This window comes from Lingula anatina, chromosome 2 (genome assembly GCF_051362555.1).
Source record: "Lingula anatina isolate TDL-2025a chromosome 2, LinAna3.0, whole genome shotgun sequence".
Taxonomy (NCBI): Eukaryota; Metazoa; Brachiopoda; class Lingulata; order Lingulida; family Lingulidae; genus Lingula; species Lingula anatina.
Window position 1 is genome coordinate 40,487,162 of NC_141768.1, and position 22,090 is coordinate 40,509,251.

General features: G+C 33.5%; 3 protein-coding genes across 5 annotated transcripts; 1 reads left to right on the forward strand and 2 right to left on the reverse strand.

The window, feature by feature from the left end:
• Nucleotides 1–291: 291 nt before the first annotated feature.
• LOC106178759 (E3 ubiquitin-protein ligase ZNF598) lies at nt 292–5,638 on the reverse strand. The gene is made up of 6 exons (XM_087005667.1): nt 5,327–5,638; nt 4,018–4,257; nt 3,635–3,846; nt 3,201–3,430; nt 2,879–2,969; nt 292–2,478 (listed from the first exon to the last, which is right to left on the reverse strand). The coding sequence occupies exons 1-6, from the start codon at nt 5,498–5,500 to the stop codon at nt 768–770; spliced, it is 2,658 nt and encodes an 885-aa protein (XP_086861793.1). The 5' UTR covers nt 5,501–5,638; the 3' UTR covers nt 292–767.
• Nucleotides 5,639–5,772: 134 nt separating this feature from the next.
• LOC112041224 (synaptogyrin-1) lies at nt 5,773–11,941 on the forward strand. The gene is made up of 4 exons (XM_013562077.2): nt 5,773–5,978; nt 7,069–7,294; nt 7,456–7,592; nt 10,168–11,941. Exons 1-4 carry the CDS (start codon nt 5,880–5,882, stop codon nt 10,372–10,374), a joined length of 669 nt encoding a protein of 222 aa, XP_013417531.2. The 5' UTR covers nt 5,773–5,879; the 3' UTR covers nt 10,375–11,941.
• A 372-nt stretch (nt 11,942–12,313) lies between these two features.
• On the reverse strand, nt 12,314–21,185 carry LOC106178761 (guanine nucleotide-binding protein G(o) subunit alpha). Of its 3 annotated transcripts, XM_087005668.1 has the most exons (10): nt 20,748–21,185; nt 18,105–18,196; nt 17,245–17,337; nt 16,801–16,961; nt 15,955–16,083; nt 15,398–15,526; nt 14,815–14,944; nt 14,568–14,639; nt 14,209–14,296; nt 12,314–13,887 (listed from the first exon to the last, which is right to left on the reverse strand). In XM_087005668.1, exons 1-10 carry the CDS (start codon nt 20,869–20,871, stop codon nt 13,697–13,699), a joined length of 1,209 nt encoding a protein of 402 aa, XP_086861794.1. In that variant the 5' UTR covers nt 20,872–21,185; the 3' UTR covers nt 12,314–13,696. The 3 variants fall into 3 exon arrangements, with proteins under 3 accessions (XP_086861794.1, XP_086861796.1, XP_086861795.1); XM_087005670.1 differs by lacking the exon at nt 15,955–16,083; XM_087005669.1 differs by lacking the exon at nt 15,398–15,526 and having other exon boundaries at nt 20,748–21,184.
• Nucleotides 21,186–22,090: the final 905 nt, after the last annotated feature.

Sequence of the window (22,090 nt, forward strand, 5' to 3'; positions counted from 1 at the left end):
TGGTGCACTCTGAGTGAAATACAAGAGCAGTCCTATTATTTGAAACGCCTGCATTGGGATGAGCCAGTCACGATGACTCGTCCACTTTATGCGCCAAATAAGAGCAAATTATATCTTGGCTGAGCTTCAATGTCATCATGATCTCGTTTGTTGCATTTGCTAGAGACGACTAGTGTAGTAACTAGTACATAGTTTAACCCCCCCCCCCCCCCAAATTATCAAAAACTATTAGAAAGGCAGTAAAATCCAATTAAGCATATTTTCTTCACACAAAGAAAAAAAAAACGAAAGTTGTAACACCAACCTTTATTGTAATGATATCCTTAATTGCAGTATACAAGATCACTGCTGATAAATAAATAATTCACTGCTTTTCTAGTAGTTCTGTAAGTAACGGGTGTAATCAATACAACTGCTGGAGAGTAAACCAAAAGTTCACCCTTATAAAATCAGAAGTCCTGTAAATATGAAAGCAAATGCCACATACCCAGTAAGTAATAATGACTTTGCTTAATCATAATCATAAAAGACGTTATATTTATGTAAATTTACGTTCATACTACTTCAGAGATGAGCAAAACAAAAAGAATAAATCTAACATATTTTAAATCAAAGTAAAAACTGATGACATTAGAATCTGATTCAATTGTAAAGTTCATTATTTGAATAATTACCTTCCAGGAACTTGATTTTAAGTACAATACTATCACACCATGTAAATAAAAGTAATATTATGTCAGTTAGAAACCATGTTTACTAGCAGATAATCACTTTTTTGCACTAGACAAAGAAGCTGCTATCCCACCTAAAGATGGAAAGTCTGTATCTAAACCGTGAGCTGCCAAATGCATTTCAGAGTCTTCCTTTAAGAGAACCTGATTGCAAATATGGCAAGGAGTAAAAAGCACCGCATTCCCGGAGGTCCACCCTTTTTTCTTGGCACGAATCTGAAGCACATCATTCTTTTTCTTATCAACTGCAGTATTGTAGACTTCTAGTAGCTCATTCTGTTTAGATACGTCTGGCAGTAAAGTGACTAGTTCTGGGAAAATTGTGTCAAATTGTTTCTCCCCAAACAGATCTTGGCAATGTCTGTAGTATTCTCCTGCTTGCAGTAAACCTTTCCTAAATTCACCAGACCACCCTTTAAACTTCCCAAACTTAACTTCGTCCTGCAGGCCGTCTAAAATTAATTTCATCAACTTCTGATTTCTTTGCTTGAAATCGGCAGGCTGTATGTAAGACGATGTCACCTTATCTTGTGTTGAAATATTTTCCACACTGTTCAGTGGGTTTGAGAAGCCAGGTGGTGGTTTGGGTACTTGTGGGCTTGTGAAGCCAGGTGGGGGATTGGCAACTGTTTTATTAAATCCTGGGGGAGGCCTGCTGAAGTTAGTGGCACAGCTATCGCCCTTACTAAACCCAGGTGGTGGTTTACTTGGCTGTTGGACAGTGCTCAATAAACTAGGAAAGTCAGCATCTAAATTTTGTTGAATCTGTGGTTGTGGTGGATTCTTTGAAACAGACTTGTATACTATAAGTGGCTTTTCCTCTGGTGGTGGTGGTGAATGCTTTTTGAAGGGCAAGTTGTATAGATCAAAGCCAGATTCTTCTTTTGCAGCATCATTTTCTTCCTTTTTATTTTCTTTTTTGGAAGACTTCTTTTTCTTTTCCAGAGGCTCCTTGTTTTCTAAACTAGAACTAGAACTCTCAGTATATTCAGTTTTTCCGTGACTTTTCTGTTCCTCAGATGTTTTCTGACAATCTGTGCCTGTAGCTTTATTTTTCTTTTTCTTCTTTTTGGTGGATACTTTCATGAAAGGAACCTCATCTTCTTTCTCTGCTTCTTTTACTGGTTTCACCCACTTAGTATTGAGTACTAACTGGGGGTCAGATTTGCCCAGTGAAGGAAAATCTTCCTCGGCTACCAATGAGGATATTTCTTTTAAACTTGAAGGACGAGGCAGACTACCTTTTAACTGAGTGTTCTTCAAAGCAATATTTCCTATCACAGCGGGTGCATTACTAGGTCTCTGTTTCACCTTGGACATTTGTTTTGTGATAGACGGTGCCCCATCTCCTGGACCTAAAGCAGGAAAATCTTCTTCTAAAGATGCCTTTGTATTAATCCAAGCCTGTTGATTTTTAACAGGTACTTTCCTTATAGTACTATTGCTCTTACTGCTGCCTCCAAGAGATGGAAATTCCTCTTGAGTCAATCCACCTTCAGCAACTGAGAAGTTATTAGCCATTGCAAACCTCTGTGCCATTGAACTAGTTTTTGACTGAACAGGTGCTTGGGAGTCTGTCTCACTATTAGTCGCAGTGTCTTCATCTCTCAAGGATGGGAAGTCAGCTGAAGTACGCTTAAACTGTGTTCCAGCTTCTTCAGAATCTCTCTTACTTTTGCCCGACTTTGCCTTCTTTTCCATGTCTGCCATGGATGCTTGTATACCTGCTTCCAGTTCAGTATCCATCCTGTCAACACAATGAAAACAGACATTTTATTATGCTTGCTTTAAAAAATACAATAATTTGGTGACTGCATCCCTTTGTTTTTTAATATTTAAGAAGAATAGCATTTTCAATTTGGAGATGAAATCCTATACAGACAAGTGTTTTTCCAGTCCCAATTTTACAATTTGAATACTAAACAAGTGGACACGTTCATGTTAGTTATTTATTTTAACATGTATCATGTTATTTATGGCAAGACCAGCACAATCCATTGGAAATCATCCAAGATGTAGCTACTATGTGACAACATATGAGTATGAAAACTTGGGAGAATGCGCAGGTGGGATTTACCTTTTTAGCAACAAGGCAGGAAATCTACAGAGTCTAAGAGCACATTCTCACAGATAAATTTCTAGCTTACCTCCCTTTCCCATGTCCCCTATTCTGTGCCTGTCTTAATTGCTTTTCTGCATTATTTATGACTTCTTGGTAGTCTTCTCTGCTTATAACACCTAAAATATCATTATGTACTTTGTGTAATACACAGCAAATGGTAATTTCATTTAGTTTTATCTGAATAAAGTACACACATAATATTGCTATTTACCACCATGTTTTACAATAGCACGAAACACGAACAACAACAGGGACCAAAATGCTAAGAGACAAGACTTTAAGCTACAGCTTATCTTCAAAATTATAATATCTTTCAATCTTTTCAAATTACTGCATTTCACTTTTACCTCTTCCTCTGCCTCTGTGACTTTCTCTTGGTGCATAATTGAATTCTATGTCCAAGGTTCTAGCTTGCCTAGCCTGAGCTTTTTTCATTGCTTTCGTGTGCTCAGTGGCCTTATGGGCTCTCAGATCTATGTCACTTCTAAATGCATTGGTGAATTGAACGCCCCTGCATTCATCCTCTTCACAAAGATAGTGCTGTCCCCTAAAGTGATCTTGAAGATCCTTGTAGTTTCTGTAAAAATATCAAAACATAATTGTTATCCACAAACAGTATGCTCCCCAACAAAAGAGAGCTAACTAGATATGAAATTCAATGTTAAAGACCATTTCATCATTTTAATGACGGCATAAACCTTTTTTGTGCAATCACAGCTCAAAGTTAAATGTACCTACTATTACACTCATCTTATATGATATTATTTATTTTTGGACTTACTCAAAATAGTCTTGTAGTCCATCTGTATCACAAAAATGACAGAAATAGTGATCTTTCCTAAGATGTTTCAGTAGTTCATCATTATCAAAGTAACGCACATCACAGAATTCACAGTTTGGGTGGCCTTTGTATGACTTGTCATCAACATCCCCAAGTCTGCGGTGAGTAGCCAGATCTTTTCTGTCATAGTGTTTCCTCTCTGATGAAAATATCTAAAAATAATTAAACGTATTCATGAACAAAGAAATGTAACACTTGTAGTTTGGCTAGATAATATTTCATTTCCAAAAGTAATTAGTTGGTAAAATGCAATAGGTAAATAATTTTCACAAAGTTAATCATAAAAACTCGTATTTCTGATGCAAGTCACTTCAGTCTCTTACCGTTAGATGATTGACACATAAATCACAATACTGCCTTCCATGTTCTCTCCTCATATGATCTCTCATTTGCTGAAATGTTCTGTCAGGTTTTCTGTCTTTACATATTGGACATTTGTGTTCTTGTATTTCATAGAAAGTATTTTGAATAGCCCTGGTTTCAAAGTAAATATTGTATTTTCTGGCAGCAGTCAGCTGATCTAAGATAAAGCTATCATAACGTGGCTTCGAAGAGTAGATCATCTACAAATACAAAAAAAAAATTATATATATATATATATATATAATCATGATCATCACATTCTTAAATAATAAATAAGACCTTGCCATGCAAACTACAGCATGCCAATATGATGTGGACATTGAGGAAAACTAAAATTCACAGGTAACCTAAATTAATGAGCTAAGGGACCATTCCCAGACCCTTTCATACTAACTGTGGATCGATCTATCTCGGAGAGGATTCTCACTAAATTGAAATAAATTTAAGTGACTTACATATCTGTCACGCCTACTGAAGCTTCTAGGGGGTAAGTAATTATCATTTTCAATAGGCTGCCAGACATCTAAGCCGCTAAAGATGAAAGCAATTTAGCAAGAAACCCTTCGGAGACGGGTGGATCCTGTTAGATCGATCTAAGTGTGGGAACCCAGTCTACAATGCAAATCAATGCCTCTACAGACATGCTGAAAACTTTTCAGATTAGTCGGACATTTGGACAGGCAGTAATGAAAAATTTGCCGGACCAAAAATCACCCTATTTGTTTGAGACAGATACTACCAGTACGATTAGGGTACAAAATGTAGCTTACTTTGTTTGTGAATGTGATAGGTTTGAAATGGAAGAGAAAAAAACACTTTGGGTTTTATATAATTTTATTAGTGAAGTATGTCGATTGTTGACTGTAAATTCAAAATTGCGGCTCTTTAAACTCTTGTCGGTCCTTTTTTACCGGTCCAGACAAATTTTCTCGGTCATGACCGATCGGACTGATAGTTTCAGCATGTCTGCTCTATCATCTATGACCTTCATTTCCAGAAGACTTTTAATAACAGGCAAGGGTGGGGCCATTTCAATTTAAACTGCACCTATCTTTTGACACTCTAGCACAGTAATGAACTAACACATATACATATATGTATATATTATTGTTAAACTGAAAATGGGCGTTCCAGAGGTTGATTATCCCAAACCTCCAGACAAGTACTTCAGAAACACCTTCAGAAGTATAATTATCTCGAAATTGTAAACAAATGTGTTATAACTGAAAAAACTCCTGACTGAGTTCTGAGAGGGAGAAATAAACAAACCTTTTGTAATTCAGCTCGACAAATAGCACAATAGTTCTGCTGGCACAAGACCCTCATTCGGGTAGCACATTTGAAACACACAGGATGATTACATTTTCCAATCGCAAAATACTTGATCTCTTCGTTACAGAGAGGACAAACGTCCTGGGTATTATCCGTGATCTTTGAAGACATGATCCTGAATGCCGTTTTCTAATCAATTAAATATTAATCTTTCTGTGTACTGCGAAGTAAAACCGTCTGCTAGCTAGTGGATATGTAACATAGAGCATGGCGCCGAGATATAAATACCCGGATGTTGGTGGCTAGTGGTGCAATATTTCCGCACACGTCATCAAATGATTGTGTTATCTGTGATAAATGAAAGTGTGAAAAAAGTAAGAATTATCAGTTTGAATAAAATGAATGGGAAATATTTTACATTGTTGTGTGATATTTATGGCAGAAATTTTATGAATGATCATTCAAATAAATGTCATATTTTACACCAACCTAACTTTTGACGTCACCAGCACATGATATCTTTGTGAGAGCTAAATTTAGAAGTTTCAAGATGGAAGGCCAAGCTTATGGAGCAGGGATGGCTGGTGGCTCGTTTGATGCCATAGCTTTTATCAAGAAACCAAGTGTGATTCTTAGACTATTTAGTTTGGTAAGTGTGTCTGAGCTGCATGAAATTGAGATATATTTATACTTTTTGCAATCTCCATGTTAAATAATTGCAGAAGTCATGGCCCTGGTTTGCGTGGTCTTGCAAAGACTGCAATTTCTAGATGGTGGATCTATGCGCAATTTGAACAACGAAAGTTAGCATTTCGAGGTGATCAATAATTGGAGTAAAATTTTGTACTAGGTGTTGATTCTATGCCTTTACTTTCACCAGAACTTATGACATAGTCTTGGTTTCAAATGGCAATTAATGGATATAATTATATAGAATATTTATTTCAATAAAATCAATATCACCTGTATTTGTGAAATGAAAAGGATGACATTGTACTTATTGCTGTCCATTAATATTAACGTCATATTTTGTTAGTCATCATATTCTGTTGTTTTGCTTTGTATTTATTAGTGTTGACTTTTACATTTTGTTTCATTTTGGTTTTTGTTTCATACTAGTAGCTTCCTTTCCCATTGCCCTTGAGCCAAGGATAGATATAAGAAGCAATTACATTTATGAGTCCCAATGTTATAGTTATGCATATTGTACTCATAACATATGTGCACATATGAACAAATGGGAATTGCATTGAGTAGGTAAATAAAAATCAACATTTGGTCTGTTTTCATGTCAAATTGTGAGAAGTACAGTACATAAAAAAGTGCATAGCGATACTACATGCCTTGGCTTTCTTTGTCCCAAATGTGCCCATAAAATATAGCACAGGTCCTGAGCTGAATTGAATGCCCTGATTTCTTTGTGCATTTAGTGAGCATATATCAATGCACAATGAAATTAGGAATTCAAGTATACTTGCATATATATACATGCCATATTGGGGCACATTTGGGAAAAAGAAAGTCAAGATATATGCACATGTTGTTCTTCTGTGCATACATTATTTTGTATGTACTTCTACAAATAGAGACAAAATGACACTTCTTACTGATCAATTCAACATACTTTTGGTTTGGGACCCCCCCCCCCTCCAAGCATGTACATGTATTTCATAAGTTTGATTATGATAGCAATGTACATATATATGCTAGAATAATTGTGTGTTTGTCATCTCTTGTAGCTGTTCTCCATAATTGTGTTTGGCTGTATATCAAGTCCAGTGGGAGGCTACTATGAGGGGCAATGTGTGTACAACAATGATCCAAATGCTTGTAACTATGGCATTGCAATAGGAGTTATTGCCTTCATGGCCTGCATTGTTTTCCTTATATTGGAAGCTTTGTTTGAAAACCTAAGCAGTGTCCAACAGAGAAAGATGGTTGTCATGGCAGATATGGCATTTTCAGGTAAGACATGTTAAATCAACTCATATGTTAGCAAAAATAATTTAGAAATAAGTCAGAGCAGAATGATATCAATCTTAGAATAATTAAACACAGCTTATTTGATGGGTGTGTGTTTGAATACATCATACATTATATTGTGTTTACCTGTTTTTCACATACAGGCTTCTGGACATTCCTGTGGTTTGTTGGCTTCTGTTATCTGACCAACCAGTGGAGTAAATCTAACCATCCAGATACAGTCAATGTCAGCAATCCACAGGCAGCCATTGCATTCTCTTTCTTCTCCATAGGAACTTGGGTAAGTTTTGAAATGTTTCTATAGTTTGAACACTCTACAGAAATTGTCTGCTAAATTTTTGAGTAAGTGAAAAGGGATGCTGGAAGACAGGTAGGAAAAACTACTTTATTTGAGCCATTTAGAAGGTTTAAGGTTATTAAGTGCCTGTAAATACCTAGTAATGCATAAAATACCTGTGCAATTGCATGTTCATATAGGTCCCATTTCTAATGGGTACAAATGTGTTGAAATTGAAGTAATTCATCTAATACTGACATGCTTTCAATATGTATCTAAAAAGATGCCAGTGATACTGAATCATAAGATTAATTCAGTTTTAGCATTCAGAGTGCAGTGGCTATTCTAAGCAATATAAAATGTCATCTTGTAGTTTGTAATAAATACTACTTTTAACGGACTGATGCTCTGTTTTGTCCATAGAAGCCTGATTGATTGACAACTCCTGTACAATCAAAACTTAAAGAATGCAAGGTTTCCATTAATGTGTCCCAAGGGACTGGTCAATAAGAAAGATTGGTTGTTGCAGCATTTAGACTTGTAAAACCATTATTGGAAATTATGCTCAGACAGCTTTCTGCTCCCTTAAAAAAAAGAAAGAATTAAAATTGTCATATAAATTTGGCCTAATCTTGTGTCAAATGTCATAATGAATCAAAATAAAAATGTTGTTTTTATTTAGGTCAAGTAGTGGAGTTGATTCGATAGATTTTATATAAGAGTAAATGGAATTTATTTATAGTATATTGATTTTTTTGCTCTCAAGTGAATTCAGTGTAGCTGTAAAGATTTTTCTAAAACTAAAAGATCTTGGTTCATGCTGTTTATTTATTTATTTCCTTCATTAATTTTCTTAGGAAGATGATTACTGATGAAATGATAATACTAGAAAAGTTCATCCTTCCATGTTTAATTGACATTGTAAAGCACTTAATACTAAGGCTGCATTTTACAACACACAATACAACGGTTACTTCCAGATCAGAAAGTAAATATATGATGATGGCTTAAGTTAACAGTGCAAGTAATATCAATTAATTTATGTCCTACCAGACAGAAGTGAGAATATTAAATATTAGCTTGCTATTTAACAGAGTTGTAAATGTTGCTTCCCAGTGGCAATTTCCTTATAAGTATGAAAATATCACTACAGTATTCAATTATGTAAGTTCATTTGCTGGCAAACTTTACATTCTCTGTTACAAGAAATTATGAATGTTTGTTATCCTAGTTAACAAACACTTCAGTGCATACTTGAGTTGAAGATTTCTCGGTGCTGTAGCATTTGTGGGCATAATTGTAAGAAAGGAGCTAGATCAATGCTTGCATATTGATTGACAACCACTCTATATCACATTGATTGGGTTGAGGTCAGTGTGTTGACTTTCAGTCACAGGCAGTTTGACAGTACTATTGCAACATAATAACTCATTGATTTTGTATTGCACCATTGGAGCTATATTAAATGCTTCTTTTCATTTGTCACCACTTCACTGATGCAGGCTTTGAGATCATGGTGTTCAATATTTTATATTAAAAGATTCATGTCATGACAGGTGCATCATGTGTTTACAGTTCCAATAATTCTTTAATGAGTTTCATATATAGAGCTGCGGATATAATAAACAATATATGGATTTTGTTAATAAAGAAAGCTTAAACACAACATTCATGGAAGAAATCATAACTCACAAAAATTATGAATTAGGTTATACCTATGACATTTTGAAATGATTGGTGCCTAACTGGTTTAAGTGATTGATGATATATTTAAAATTGTTTTTGAAGAGTATTGATCCTTTTGTTTCACACATCTCAGTGTCTGAGTAAGTGTGTTATCCTATTTGCTGTTTTCCCCGTCTACTTCAACATGTATTAAATAAACTGTACTTCTCATTTTATTGAATACACTTCTGTTGTAGGAGTTAAAATTATTTAACAGAAAAAATGTTAACAGTATTTAAAAAACGGCAGTTTTACGTCTTGTTACTAGGTCAACTTTTGGGATTTAATGATTAATTTATTGGCTTACTAGTATTGTATATATATGGTGTTTGTTATCAAGGACACAAAAGCAGACTGTTTTGTCAGTAATCGAGGAAACTGATAACCTGTTTATTCTTGATGAAAGACAAAGAGAACTTAAGATAATTATTAACTTATATCAAATAATAAGCTTTATCTGTTACTTGTATTACAGCTGTTGAAAAAGTTATTTTTATTTTTGAAGTTAATTGGGCTTTTAACAAAGATATCAAGGGAGGGGGGCTAAGAGTTTGCCCTATCCTATAAGGGGAGGAACAATACTATGAGTACCATAAAAAAGTTTGTAATGGTAATTGGTGTAATTTGCCCTAAAACTGCACTAATTTTTATTTTATATTTTCTTCCTCTACTCCTATTTTCTTGGTTTACTCTCTATGCAAGTTAACAATATAGTATATATATAGACCATATATATATATTTACCTGTTTGAATGTCCTTGTGGAGACTACACATCACTTGCATTTACAAGTTGAATACGTACTTGATAGATGAGAAAATATGTGGGTGTAATCTTGAAGTTATACATTTCAGGCTGGTCTGACTGTCCTTGCCGTGATGAAGTACCGTCAAGGTGTGTCTGACATGTTCTCCTCTGGCTATGGAGACCCCAGTAATGTTGGCTCTTCACCTTACCCCAGCTACCCAGGGGACAATGATCCATACCAAGAACCCCCCTTTAGTGGCCCCCCACCCCAGAGTCAAGGGGGTACCGACCAGTACACCCCCCCTACATACTAAACTTAGGGCGTAGAGCTTACCAAGCAATGGAAAGATATGGCACAAGATGTTAGACAGTTCGTATCATAAAAAAGATGGCTGTGTAGTTTTTGATAGTAATGAAGCATGGATATCATGGATTGTGTAAAGTGTATAACCAGTTTTCAGCAGTCTTCATCAGAATATGATCTTATGGTTGTGTCTTATGATTAATTTATTATTCTTTGAAATAGGAAAGTGATTTATTTGAATAACTTGCAGTGTGTGTAATGCCTTGCCTACTGCAAAGTATTTGTGTAATGTGTTGGCTGGGCTGATTTATTCAGAAATTTTTACTTTTGTAGCTTTATGTTTCAACCATATTAGCCCACCATGTAAAATGTTCGAAAACTGCTGCACAAGTTGCTATGTACTGTTTGTACATTGTCTTGGTGTAAAATGGCTACTGGAGTTATAGCTTCCAATATCTATTCATCATAATATTTACATTTTTTAATACTTTGTCATTAGTTGTGTTCTGTATTATTACCAGAATATATATATGTGGTCACCATTTGGCTATCCAATAAAGGTAAAACATGAAAAAGACTATGTTTAGAATGACCTATCTGTTAATTCAAAAAGAGTTCCCCTTCTTCAGATTGTTTTTAATCTGAATATTTAATGAATACTAATATACGGAATACTTATTATATCACACTTTGATTGTTAATCAATTGTTTTCTTTATATTGTTAGGGAGTTAAGTTTTGATTTTTTATACATCATTGTGTGCGATTGGTTTTGCTGGTCTAAGTAGAGTACAAACTTACAAAATGAAATACACTGTGAATGTCTTAAAATTAGTTGTGTTAGTACATTGTAGAGTTGGATATTTAATTGAAACTAGTATGGCCAAAGATAAAGTCATGGAGAGTTGTCATGTACATGTTATAGCAAACAGTGGGTATAAAGAAGTGGTTGTAAGTTGTAACGGTGTGGATGTTATGTATTGTGTATAATTATAGGTTTATGGACATTTCCTGTTCACCATTTGCCATAGATGTTTGTAAATAAAATGTACAATTTCTGGGACTTTTTTCCTTTTGTGTCTGTGACACCCTTTTCAAGTAATGAATTGATACGGTCTTCAGTTTTACCTTGATTTTTGCATAGCTTTTGAAGCTTTATTTTATACTTTCTTCTTAACAACAAGAGTTGAATGGGAAACCTTTTGTGTGTTTAAGTTTGTATTTTTCTGCTAGATATATAGTTAACATTCCTTGACTGCAGCATTGGCACACTGATGTTCTTTTTGCTAAATTTAGATGCACTTAACCACTTATTGCAAACTGGAATCACAGCTGGAATATGAGGATATTTACTGTCTTCTCAATTATGAAATTGTTTGCAAAAAAGTAAGTGATATAGTATGCCATATCAGTCAGTTAATTTGAACTTGTGCTTGTACTTTTCTGCACTGTATTTATTAATAATAAGTTTATGAAAAAAGTTGACTTTTTGACGATTGTAATTCAAGGATGATCTATTTTTACTTTTCTATATGAAAAAATTTCCTTCTCATTTCCAATAAATCAATGCACCATCAATGGTACACTTGTTTCTCTTATAATGATGACATCTACCCAGTTGAGAGAGAACCATGAGAACTGAAGGTCATATGACACATTTCTCAGAATTATCCATAATTTGCAGGTGAAAGTGGATGCCACATTCTGCTGTTGGTTTAAGATCCACTATAAAAGTGTAATGCTCGATTGCTCATTTAATTTTAGTGGATAAATGTCATTTGTATCAGTGCTGCAAATTATCAAAGTTGTATGCAACATGTTATATTTAGAGAGGTATGGTATGTACATTTCAAAAAAGAAATGCTTGAATAAATGGCTACTGAACAACTTTCGTATTTTTCATAAAAAGAGGGCTGCCATTTGCAAAACTGACTGAAACGGACTCCAAAACTGTTGTGATTTCTTTATTCAACAGCCATGGCTGTTTTAGTGGCTGAAAACAAGATCAAATGCAAAGACTTGCAACAGGAAAGGAATAAGAATCTATACAGTGCATGATGCTATAGTGGCCATTTATATTCACATTTCACTGGCAGAGATTTTAAGATCAATGGCAGTTGCATAACTCTTGCTACAAATCCTGAGCGTACTTGAATCAAAATGCAATAGACTTGGAGAGAAAAGCTGCATCAGTAAGACTTATAGTAAAATGCATAAAAATACAATAACAAATGTGAAATTGTAATTGAGTAAAATAGCAACAACTAAATGTCAAGTATGATATGCAGCATACAGCACTTAAGTCTGCAGATTTATAGAGAGATTTGGTCCCCAAACAGCATCAAACTGTGTGGTGCATATACCCTGCATAATAAGGAAGGCCATAAAAGTTAACATCTTTAAAATACCTTGTAATATGTTGTACTCACATGCTGCTAAGATAGTAAGAACATTTTAAAGTCAATGCCCGGACTTCATACAAAGCATGTGAAAATATATTCTTCTAATAAATTTATGGATTTCAAGCATATGTACAATAGATCTCTTTAAATAAGCAGCTGTTTTTACAAAAACATATTTACATTACAATATAGGTGTAACAATGGTCGAAGTTATTTGCAAAATTATCAATCGATTTGTATTATTCTTTAAACATTTTAACCATGCAAAATTGGAAAATTATCTTTGAGTTCACTTCTTAAGCCTGATTTACTGTTCATTACTTCCAATTAATTAGTCATTAATCGTTACTTTCATATATAACTTACCCCTCTATTTGATAGAATCAAATACACTAAATTAACAAAAAATTATCAATTAGCTACTTCAACAGAAACAAGTACAGTGAACCCTGTATGTGGCTTTTACCAATATATCTGCAGTTTACCTGAAAATTTGAACATTTTTCATCCGTAATTTTTAATGCACTACACATATATGTAAAAGCATTGGTCATTTAACAACAATCACAACCAAGACAATCACAACAAACACATCCCAGCGAGCAGCCTGGAAGTGATCATCATGAATGCATCCACTTGGACAGCTTAGATCCCATCCATCAAGGACAACTCTATATCCATAATACTGATAACTCCATTTTTCTAAAACACCTTGAAAGACAGTATTCCAATTTAGCATTCCAACATCAAAATGATCTGTACAAGGAAGAAATCTTCTATTAGCGTCCGTTGTTGAATAGTCTCCTTAATGTATTTTCTCTCAGTTATCTAACCATTCAAGGAAACCAACCCATTTTTCTTCTGTCTCTAATGAAACTGGAGGACCCTATGCAACTCCGGCAAATATAAATGAAAATAATTGGACTTGTCATCATAATAAAGAAGCTGCCTCCAAGTTTTCTCTGACAATTGTGTCCATGACAACCTGAAACACCACCTGAATGTTGCTAGTGTCTGTTGCTGTGGTAAAATGGGGATATATCACCTTCCCCTGGTGTTTGTTCTGGATCTGGTACATGTGCTGTATAAAGCGTGCTGCTCGGTCCACATCACAGTCAGGGCCTACAGATATTATATATATTATCAGATAGTTTTGTACTTGACAAATGCACGCCTCACATATGAATACTGTAATTAATGACTTAAGAATCTGAACACGATAGAATCAAACTTTTTATTGTTAAATTATTTTCTTCTAAAATAAAGTTAAATATATCAAAACATTGTGTATTCACTTCAATATTCACTGCAATAGTTTACAGATATCTAGAATTCTTTAAAACACACGGAAATCAAAATGATGTGTTTACTACATGGGAAACCAATTTTAAAAATAGTTATATGTACAGAGTAAGGGTAATAATTCCAGACAGAAAGTCTCACCTGTATATTCTGGGAAGTAGTACCTCATGTGTCTTCCTGAGTTGAGTATTTTCTCTTGAAACAAGTCAAGTTTGTTCATGAATAAAATCTAAAAACAGAAAGAAATTATTTCATACTCACCCAACTGTTTTTTTTTTCAAAAGCAGATTATAAATTATAACCACATCCACAGATTAATTATTATTATAGGGGTGCTCTGATAAAATTAATTCTTTTTGTGAAAGCTGCATATTGAGAAAGTGAAATGTAAATTTTTTATCTACACTCTTTGAGGTTTAAAAGAGGTATGCAAATCATATATCAATAAAACTGTTCAGATATTCAGATAACAATGCATTCAAAGTTTTTTGACAACTTACTATAGAGGTCTCTAAGAAGAACCTGTTGTTGCATATTGAACTGAATAACTTCAAGCTTTCCCTTAACCGATTCTGAAAAACATTTTCATTTATTTTAAAATCAACAATTTCCCATTTATAATTTCTCTTCTTGTAACACCTCATTTTAAATAGGATTTCAATTAATCAGTGACCATATGAGATGATGTTAAAACTGAAAAGTAGTGTCTGAGCAATGGTTTACTCAAAAACAGCAAAATTAACTCACCACCGAAGGATCTTCATAGAGTGTCATATCATATCCACTTAATGATACAACAAAAAGAATGGCGCGAACATCATCAAAGCACTGTATCCATTTACGACGTTCTGACCTCTGACCACCAACATCAAACAACCTAGCAGCCAAAGAAAGTCATGGAGTTACTATTTTAACAGAAATATTCTTTCACAGTACTGCATTAATATAACTATATCTGAATACTTGCCAATAGTAAAACAGTAATAAAAGAGATCAAACATCCAAGCCAAACTGGAGAAAAAGATGCTTATTTTTCACGATGATTCATATAAACAACTGCTAGTATACATGGCCCATACATCTTCAAATGTATTTCCTGCAAAATTTTTACCGTCCATTCTATATTGTGATCAAACATACAATACTGCTTACACAAAAAAGATAAAAATTTGTGCATAGATTTTTTACAACCATAAAAAACAAAATAAGTGTAACTGTACAGTAATTGTGCCTTTAAGCCAACAATAAAATCAGAAATAACATCGTTATTTCACACATTAGCAAAACAATCACAGCATAATCCAACCACAAGAACAACTACAACAACTACCTGAAGATGACATCATTAATCTTGAAACAAGTCTCAATTATCCCCGTAGTGCGCACCCTGGCACGCAACACATCTTTGGATGTTGGAGAATAGTTATCTGAATTTAACCTGTCCATGTTTTCAAAAAAGCTGTGAAAAAGAACACACAGGGATAAAGAGAATAAATCAAACCAAACAAAACGCAGACATGTGTTTTTGTTAGTAGTGCCAGGGTTATGACCTTCACACTTCAAAGCTTAGCAAGCCAGCAAAAATCAGGAAGATAACAACTCCTACACACAATTGCACAGTTAAAAAGAGAATTTCTAATATGAGGATGTTTGTTCCGGAATGTTCTCACTTTCATTTTTCCTCCACAGTACACAGAGAAAAATATTAGCATTTCTCTCAAAAAAAATTTTTTTTGAAAAATTTTAAAAATCAAGAAAGCAAACTGTAGTTGGTATATTGAGTCCCTATTATTTTCAAAATCAGTTAACATGTGACTATATTTTAGTGTAGAAGTTATTCCCTTCACAAACCACATCTAATCATGTTTAAAAGGGGTTAGGTAGTACCTGAAGATGAAATCATTAATCTTGAAGCAAGTCTCAATTATACCCGTGGTTCGCACCCTTGCCCTCAACACATCCAGGGCAGACGGAGAGAAGTTCTCTGAACTTATTCTCTCCATGTTTTCAAAATAGCTGTAAGTGAATAAGAAAGAGTTGGTATGTTATATGAATTACTAGATGGCCTTACCAAAATGGGCACAGGGTGACAATCTGATTAAAAAGAATTCAAAAGAAGATTTCACCTACTGAACCCCACATCCAAATATAGCACAAGATTTGAATTCAATTTGCCTGGTGACTAATTCATAGGGGTTGTGAATCATCATGCTGAAATACTAAATTTGAGGACAGAATTTTACTTTAATGTGTTCCTTATGTTTGAAATATGAATTCAATCACCTGGCTAATTGAAAAGTAATATTCATGCAGAGTTATCCATTATTTGTAGATGTTAAGTTTTAAATGCTAATTATTATTAGAATTACCATGCCATTTTAAAGCGTAGCAGGAATGATTTTTCCCACACTAAAGTGGACAAACATTTTGAAATCAAACATAAAATATCATTTGATGCTGTTGACATATGCTCAAGATACACAAAATCCAAATCCAACTCAAATAATCACTTTTACTTTATCTAGGAACCTAATACTACTGTCAATGTACACATGCTGGGTAAAGGAAGATAACAAACTCACGATTATTGTTTAAAAACAACAATGATATTAACACTCACTGAACATTGTCAAAATCATCTCATCATTAAGGTCTTTAATTGAGATAAATGTACTATAATATATATCTTCTACATGTTATTAATGTTAAATTAAGGGAAAAACAATAACTTACTATATTGCAGAATCATTCAGTTCATATTCATAACCCCTTGCAACAGCTAACTGAACTCCACGATCCCGCCAAAGTCCTTTTAATGCATTTGATATGAACGGCAGCATGACATGGTTTTCATCAAAGCACCTCTGACAAGACAGCACTGTTTGAGCATGCACCTTTAAATGAAGGGCAATCAAGAGTTTAAAAAAATAGTTCAATTTTAAATATTCTCATTGAACTGGAAAAACATATAAAATTATACAAATAAAAATTCACCAAATATTCATCTTACAAGATTCCATGAATTCCTCATTCTAATATCTTGCTGAGAGATCCCTCTGTATCCCTATCTCTCATTTTTTTCAAAAATAAAACCTTTAACATTCTTTCTTTGTAAGAGTATTTGAAAAAACATTCACAATCCCACCATCCCATGGCATGGCAGAAAATCCAACATACCTTATTTTTAGGGTTTTCTAAATTGATCCTTAGAAGTCCCATCCCATTTAGGACATACTTCATAGAACTTAGGAGATTGTCCAAAACAGTTGTCTGTAAAGAATTTAAAGATCTAAAATATATATTCAGGTAATTGCAAATCATTTGACAGCAGGCAAAAGTATTAATATTTTTAAAATGAAATAATTTAGAAGCAACACAATGGGGACATGCTTTCAAATTGAAAATTATAACACACATAAATGAAACTATGATAAGATCTGATTTGAAATTGAAACTGCACATTCATTATCAGTTTCTTCTAAAAATAAATGTCTTATATTACCCCCCCCCTCCCCCAGGACACACACATAAATATTTGACATAATTTGTATATTGAAAACTTTTATCACAGTGGTGATCTGAGTCATAACACCTCTGTTGGTAGGAATCAAAAGCATTCTCTTATCAACATTTATCTTGTTTCACCTTCTTGTGACTGCTGACTTAATCTTCATTCATGCAGATAACAAAGTAATAACCTTCACAAAGGGAAAGTCAGGAGGACTGAAATTTTTGTCCAAAATATTCAATGTCTTCCTTGACCCACAATCAACTTACTCACCCAGTTTTGTTTGTAGTGCAGACAGAATACCAGAAACTTGATGAAACATTGAATCTCTACTTAGCTCTTTAATAGAAATATAACAAATTGACAGCTTGCAGATGAATGGATGTGTCTAGTGCCCAAGATATTTTTTTCTCTCTACAATTCAGTATATAGGCTGTAAATAAAGCAGCCAAACAAAGCAGCAGTCTTTTTATATTCAGGTAAATCATTAAAATGCCAGGGTAGTTTAATATTCATCTTGTAAATATACCTTAAAACTCTGCAGTTCCTCCATTGTGAATCCATCATTATGGATTATTTTCATCTGCTTTACTAGAGTGCTCTTTCCACTTTCCCCAGCACCTATAATAAAAAATCCAAAGTTTTGTTACTTTAATACGTACAGCAAATAATGCTCCATAATATCTTTGCAATACAGAAATAAAGGAAAATGATTTGAATTGCAGAGTGCTCTTAACTCTCCAGATTCTTTTAAAAACAAATGTGTAGTTTTAGGCTTCATTCACATGGAAAGTATATTTTCTAAAAATCTATTTTCTATTCGCGGTATATCTTGTGATCACGGTCTGATTTTTAGAAAATAGACTTTCCATGTGAACGAAGCCTTATAAGATGAAGTTTAGAGCTGAGCTGTGATATTAATATAGTCTTCTAAGTTCCCATACCTAGAATAAAAACATGTTACTTAAACATAAAAAAAAAACATTTTAATTCATATACAATAAAAAAAGGAAACAACATCCCCCCAAAATGCTTTGAAAGAATCCTTCAAATTTGGAACATTTTTATCACAGGTCACTTTGGTTTCATGTGCATTCTTTTGAGTACATTTGTGACAAATTCCAAGAATGGTGGCATATGTTCCAATTATGATACTGATAAAGTGTTTTGTCCACAAACCACTTTAAATGCAGTGTAAACTGTGATTGCCCTCCACACCATAGTGATTATCCTATTTTGAACTTTTTCTGGTGTATCATGACCTCATAAACCTCTGATAAAGAAAATATAAAGCCACACCTTTCAATATTAATCCAAGTGTTTTATTGTTTCAAACACGTTATGAAAATTTCAAAATAGTGAATCACTGCAAAATTGACATTTTAATAAAAAATTACACCTGGGGAATAGAAACCATAATTATCTGTTTATTTACATGTTTAAAACATGGTAATACTTATTTATTTCTATAGGGAAATAAATATCCAATTGAAGTCATAGGAGGAAATTTTCTGTTATCGAAATTCTATTAGTATAAATATTTTGATTCAATAAAATTTAATTACTTTCATGTGGAATGATTTACATATTTAATTTTCAAGAATAAAAAAAAATATGAAAAAAAGTATTTGGACAGTGATATGATTTAACCCAGTAAAATTTATAGGGGACATTAATGGAAAAGTACAAAAAAATCTGTTTTCATAAAGTATTGCACATAATAGTTGGCTCTATGCCTTTGAGGTGAACAGGTAAATACACTCTGGGTAATTAATAAGTTAGTATTCAAATATAAAATTAATAGGAATGAAAGCAATGAGTCACTTCTTGCTTCAAATTTGATAATGCTATACACTATAAATCATTCATCAAAGTGTGGATTTCCTTTCTTGTATATATTCTAGATAAAGATTACTGAAAAAAAAAATTTATGTGAGCACATGTACAAAGCAAATGAGACTAACAGTCACTAAGAAAGAGACTGTTACATTATGTCCAAGCACAAAAGTGAAATGGATATTTTGAAACTAAAATTATCAAACAATTCTCTCCTATAATACAACTTCCACTGGCAACACCTGGTCATGTAATACTAGTATTTGTATGAACATACCACACAGATGGAAGCTGCTTGTGGTGTCACATATGCTGACATATCACTTGATATACAAGTGACATAGACACAGAGGCTACATAAGTCAGACTGTTTAATTGCTAAAGTAGATATATAGGTTAAAATTTAAGGCTTAATATCAATTAAGTTGATCAGTTAATTGAATCTAAACCTTTTATATAATGAAAGGCTTAAAACCGTTCACTTGTCTTTCTTAAATGCCTTTCTCACAATTAAACGAGACAGTTTTATTCAACCCTTTTTTAAGTTTTAGAGAAATATGAAACACCAGTTGTTAGGGATGAAATCTTAAATGTCAAACATCATTTAAAGACAGGTCTGTGACCTTAAACATATGGCCAATTGCTTATATATGTGTTTCAAACCCAGTACTGAAACTTGAAAAAGGACCATACTTTTGTTTTGATAAACTTACAACATGTACTAGTAGTTTGTGAACAGAGCTTTTTTTCACAAAGATGTTATTTACAATACATTAGATTGGCTCCTCATGCTTTAAAACTTTAATTCATATTATTATAAAAATTATGTATGATATCCTTGCTGGATCTCTTACCTTTAAAAAAAAAGGAAAAAAATACATTGCATATTTAATTTCCTTTTTCATATGAAACAGATCCAATTTGTAACAAATAAATAGGTTCTTGGTTATTCAATCTGAGAAAGGCATTGATAAAACAAAGCTGCATTCATATTATATGGCATCACATTTTTAAACATATCAACAAAAAATATACAGCACTTAAAATGGTCAATCCTAATGCCAAACTTGCCTGCTACACATATGGCATCTTATCAAAATGTTCAGCTCATCTGAGAATCACAAGAGAATAGTTAGAATACTTTGTGCATATTTACTGTTTAATTTTTAAAAAAGGTATAATTATTTCAATTTATTCCCCAGCAAAGGTACAACTACACAATCTACTAAATAACGAAGGTATTTTATTGACATTCCAAGACAAATAATAATAGTAGGATTGTTACAAGCTCACTGTGCATTACTTCCTTGTGAAATTTTATAGTTAATGAACTCACCTAATAACAATATTTTGATAATGTGACTCTCCTCTCTCGCCATTATCTGAAGTGCACGGTCTATTTCTTCACTTCTTGCACGAGCTTTTCGCTCTTCTTGGTCCAAACTCAAGCACGCACCCATTTTTAAATCCAAGTGAGAAAAAATTATCAAGTCACATACATTTTCAAAGTATGTCCGATGTCAAAACAGGGGTCTTGTCATGGGTGTTCGCATGGGTTAGGGCACATTTTGAAGTCCGTCTAATCAGCAAACAGATACCTTTGGTTGTTATCCTTGTAGTGTATCCCTATGATGTAAGTTGTAAACTCCTTGTTTTTTATCATTTCAATACCAAATTAGTTCAAATAAAAGCATATCTAGAACAAAATTACAACACAACAATATCATAAACTTTCAAAATCATGAATAGCATATCAAATCGAGGCTAAGTGCTTTGAAGACTCCAAACATAAAAGAGCCAAACAAGCACGACAGGTGCTCGATTCACCTGTTTTTGTTTATAAATATTCTTATTATTTCGTTGCACGGGATCTTTTATAATAATACACATATCTGATTAATAATAAGTAAAGTCCATTTCTACAGACGTGGTGGAAGCTGTTAACTTTTCTAAATTAATTTTGATAATTATAGTTATTTTTAATAAAGATATTTTTCAAAGAAGACGCCAATAGGGCCGCCCAAACTAGGTTTGATGTACTTTATGCTGAAGATGACTGTTCTCTGCCCGACATTCGTCATCCATAACAAACCAGAATGATAATGCTGGTCATGGCAGGAGTTAACGCGTTCCACTTTAAAGAATTATAGAACTCGAACTGATGATTAATGCTAATTTTTGTCTCGAACTGCCACAAATGCACAGAGCGGGTTTCAGCACGGTAAACAAAGATAAAAATTCTTGATAATTATGCTGTAGCATTGCTTTTTCTTTTTCTTTTGGGGGGGGGGGGGAGAGAGAGTTGTATAACAAGTTGTTATGGTTTTAATGAAAGAAAATTGTTTAATTATGTAACTTAGGCAAATGATACATGCATATACTGGTCCAAGGTAATTCATATTAATTTTCTTGTATTAAGAATTAAAACTTTCAGTGTGAAAATCGCTCCAGGGGAATTTATGCTTGGTTCAACAAATGTATAATACTATATTACTAGGAAATCACTCAGAACCCTCTCCTAATTGGACAAATAAAAATAAAGACTAGTAATTTAACTATAACCTGACCATTATTTAATAAATGGATCATCACCAAATTCTAATAATTTTCAAGCTAACTTATTTCTGACCTATCCTGAAAAAAATCACCAAAATCCCTCCATAACTTGAGTTAGGCTGG

Excerpts from the sequence above, each read along its gene's own strand:
- LOC112041224 (XM_013562077.2), top strand. The coding sequence starts at position 5,880 with ATGGAAGGCCAAGCTTATGGAGCAGGGATGGCTGGTGGCTCGTTTGAT. Across the intron at positions 5,979-7,068 it reads TTCTTAGACTATTTAGTTTG|CTGTTCTCCATAATTGTGTT; the intron begins GTAAGTGTGTCT and ends CATCTCTTGTAG. Across the intron at positions 7,593-10,167 it reads TCTTCTCCATAGGAACTTGG|GCTGGTCTGACTGTCCTTGC; the intron begins GTAAGTTTTGAA and ends TATACATTTCAG.
- LOC106178761 (XM_087005668.1), bottom strand. The coding sequence starts at position 20,871 with ATGGGTGCGTGCTTGAGTTTGGACCAAGAAGAGCGAAAAGCTCGTGCA. Across the intron at positions 18,197-20,747 it reads TATCAAAATATTGTTATTAG|GTGCTGGGGAAAGTGGAAAG; the intron begins GTGAGTTCATTA and ends TTTTTATTATAG. Across the intron at positions 14,945-15,397 it reads ATTAATGATGTCATCTTCAG|GTTGTTTGATGTTGGTGGTC; the intron begins GTAGTTGTTGTA and ends TTTGGCTGCTAG.
- LOC106178759 (XM_087005667.1), bottom strand. The coding sequence starts at position 5,500 with ATGTCTTCAAAGATCACGGATAATACCCAGGACGTTTGTCCTCTCTGT. Across the intron at positions 3,431-3,634 it reads GGACTACAAGACTATTTTGA|AAACTACAAGGATCTTCAAG; the intron begins GTAAGTCCAAAA and ends ATATTTTTACAG. Across the intron at positions 2,479-2,878 it reads AGGGGACATGGGAAAGGGAG|GATGGATACTGAACTGGAAG; the intron begins GTAAGCTAGAAA and ends TTGTGTTGACAG.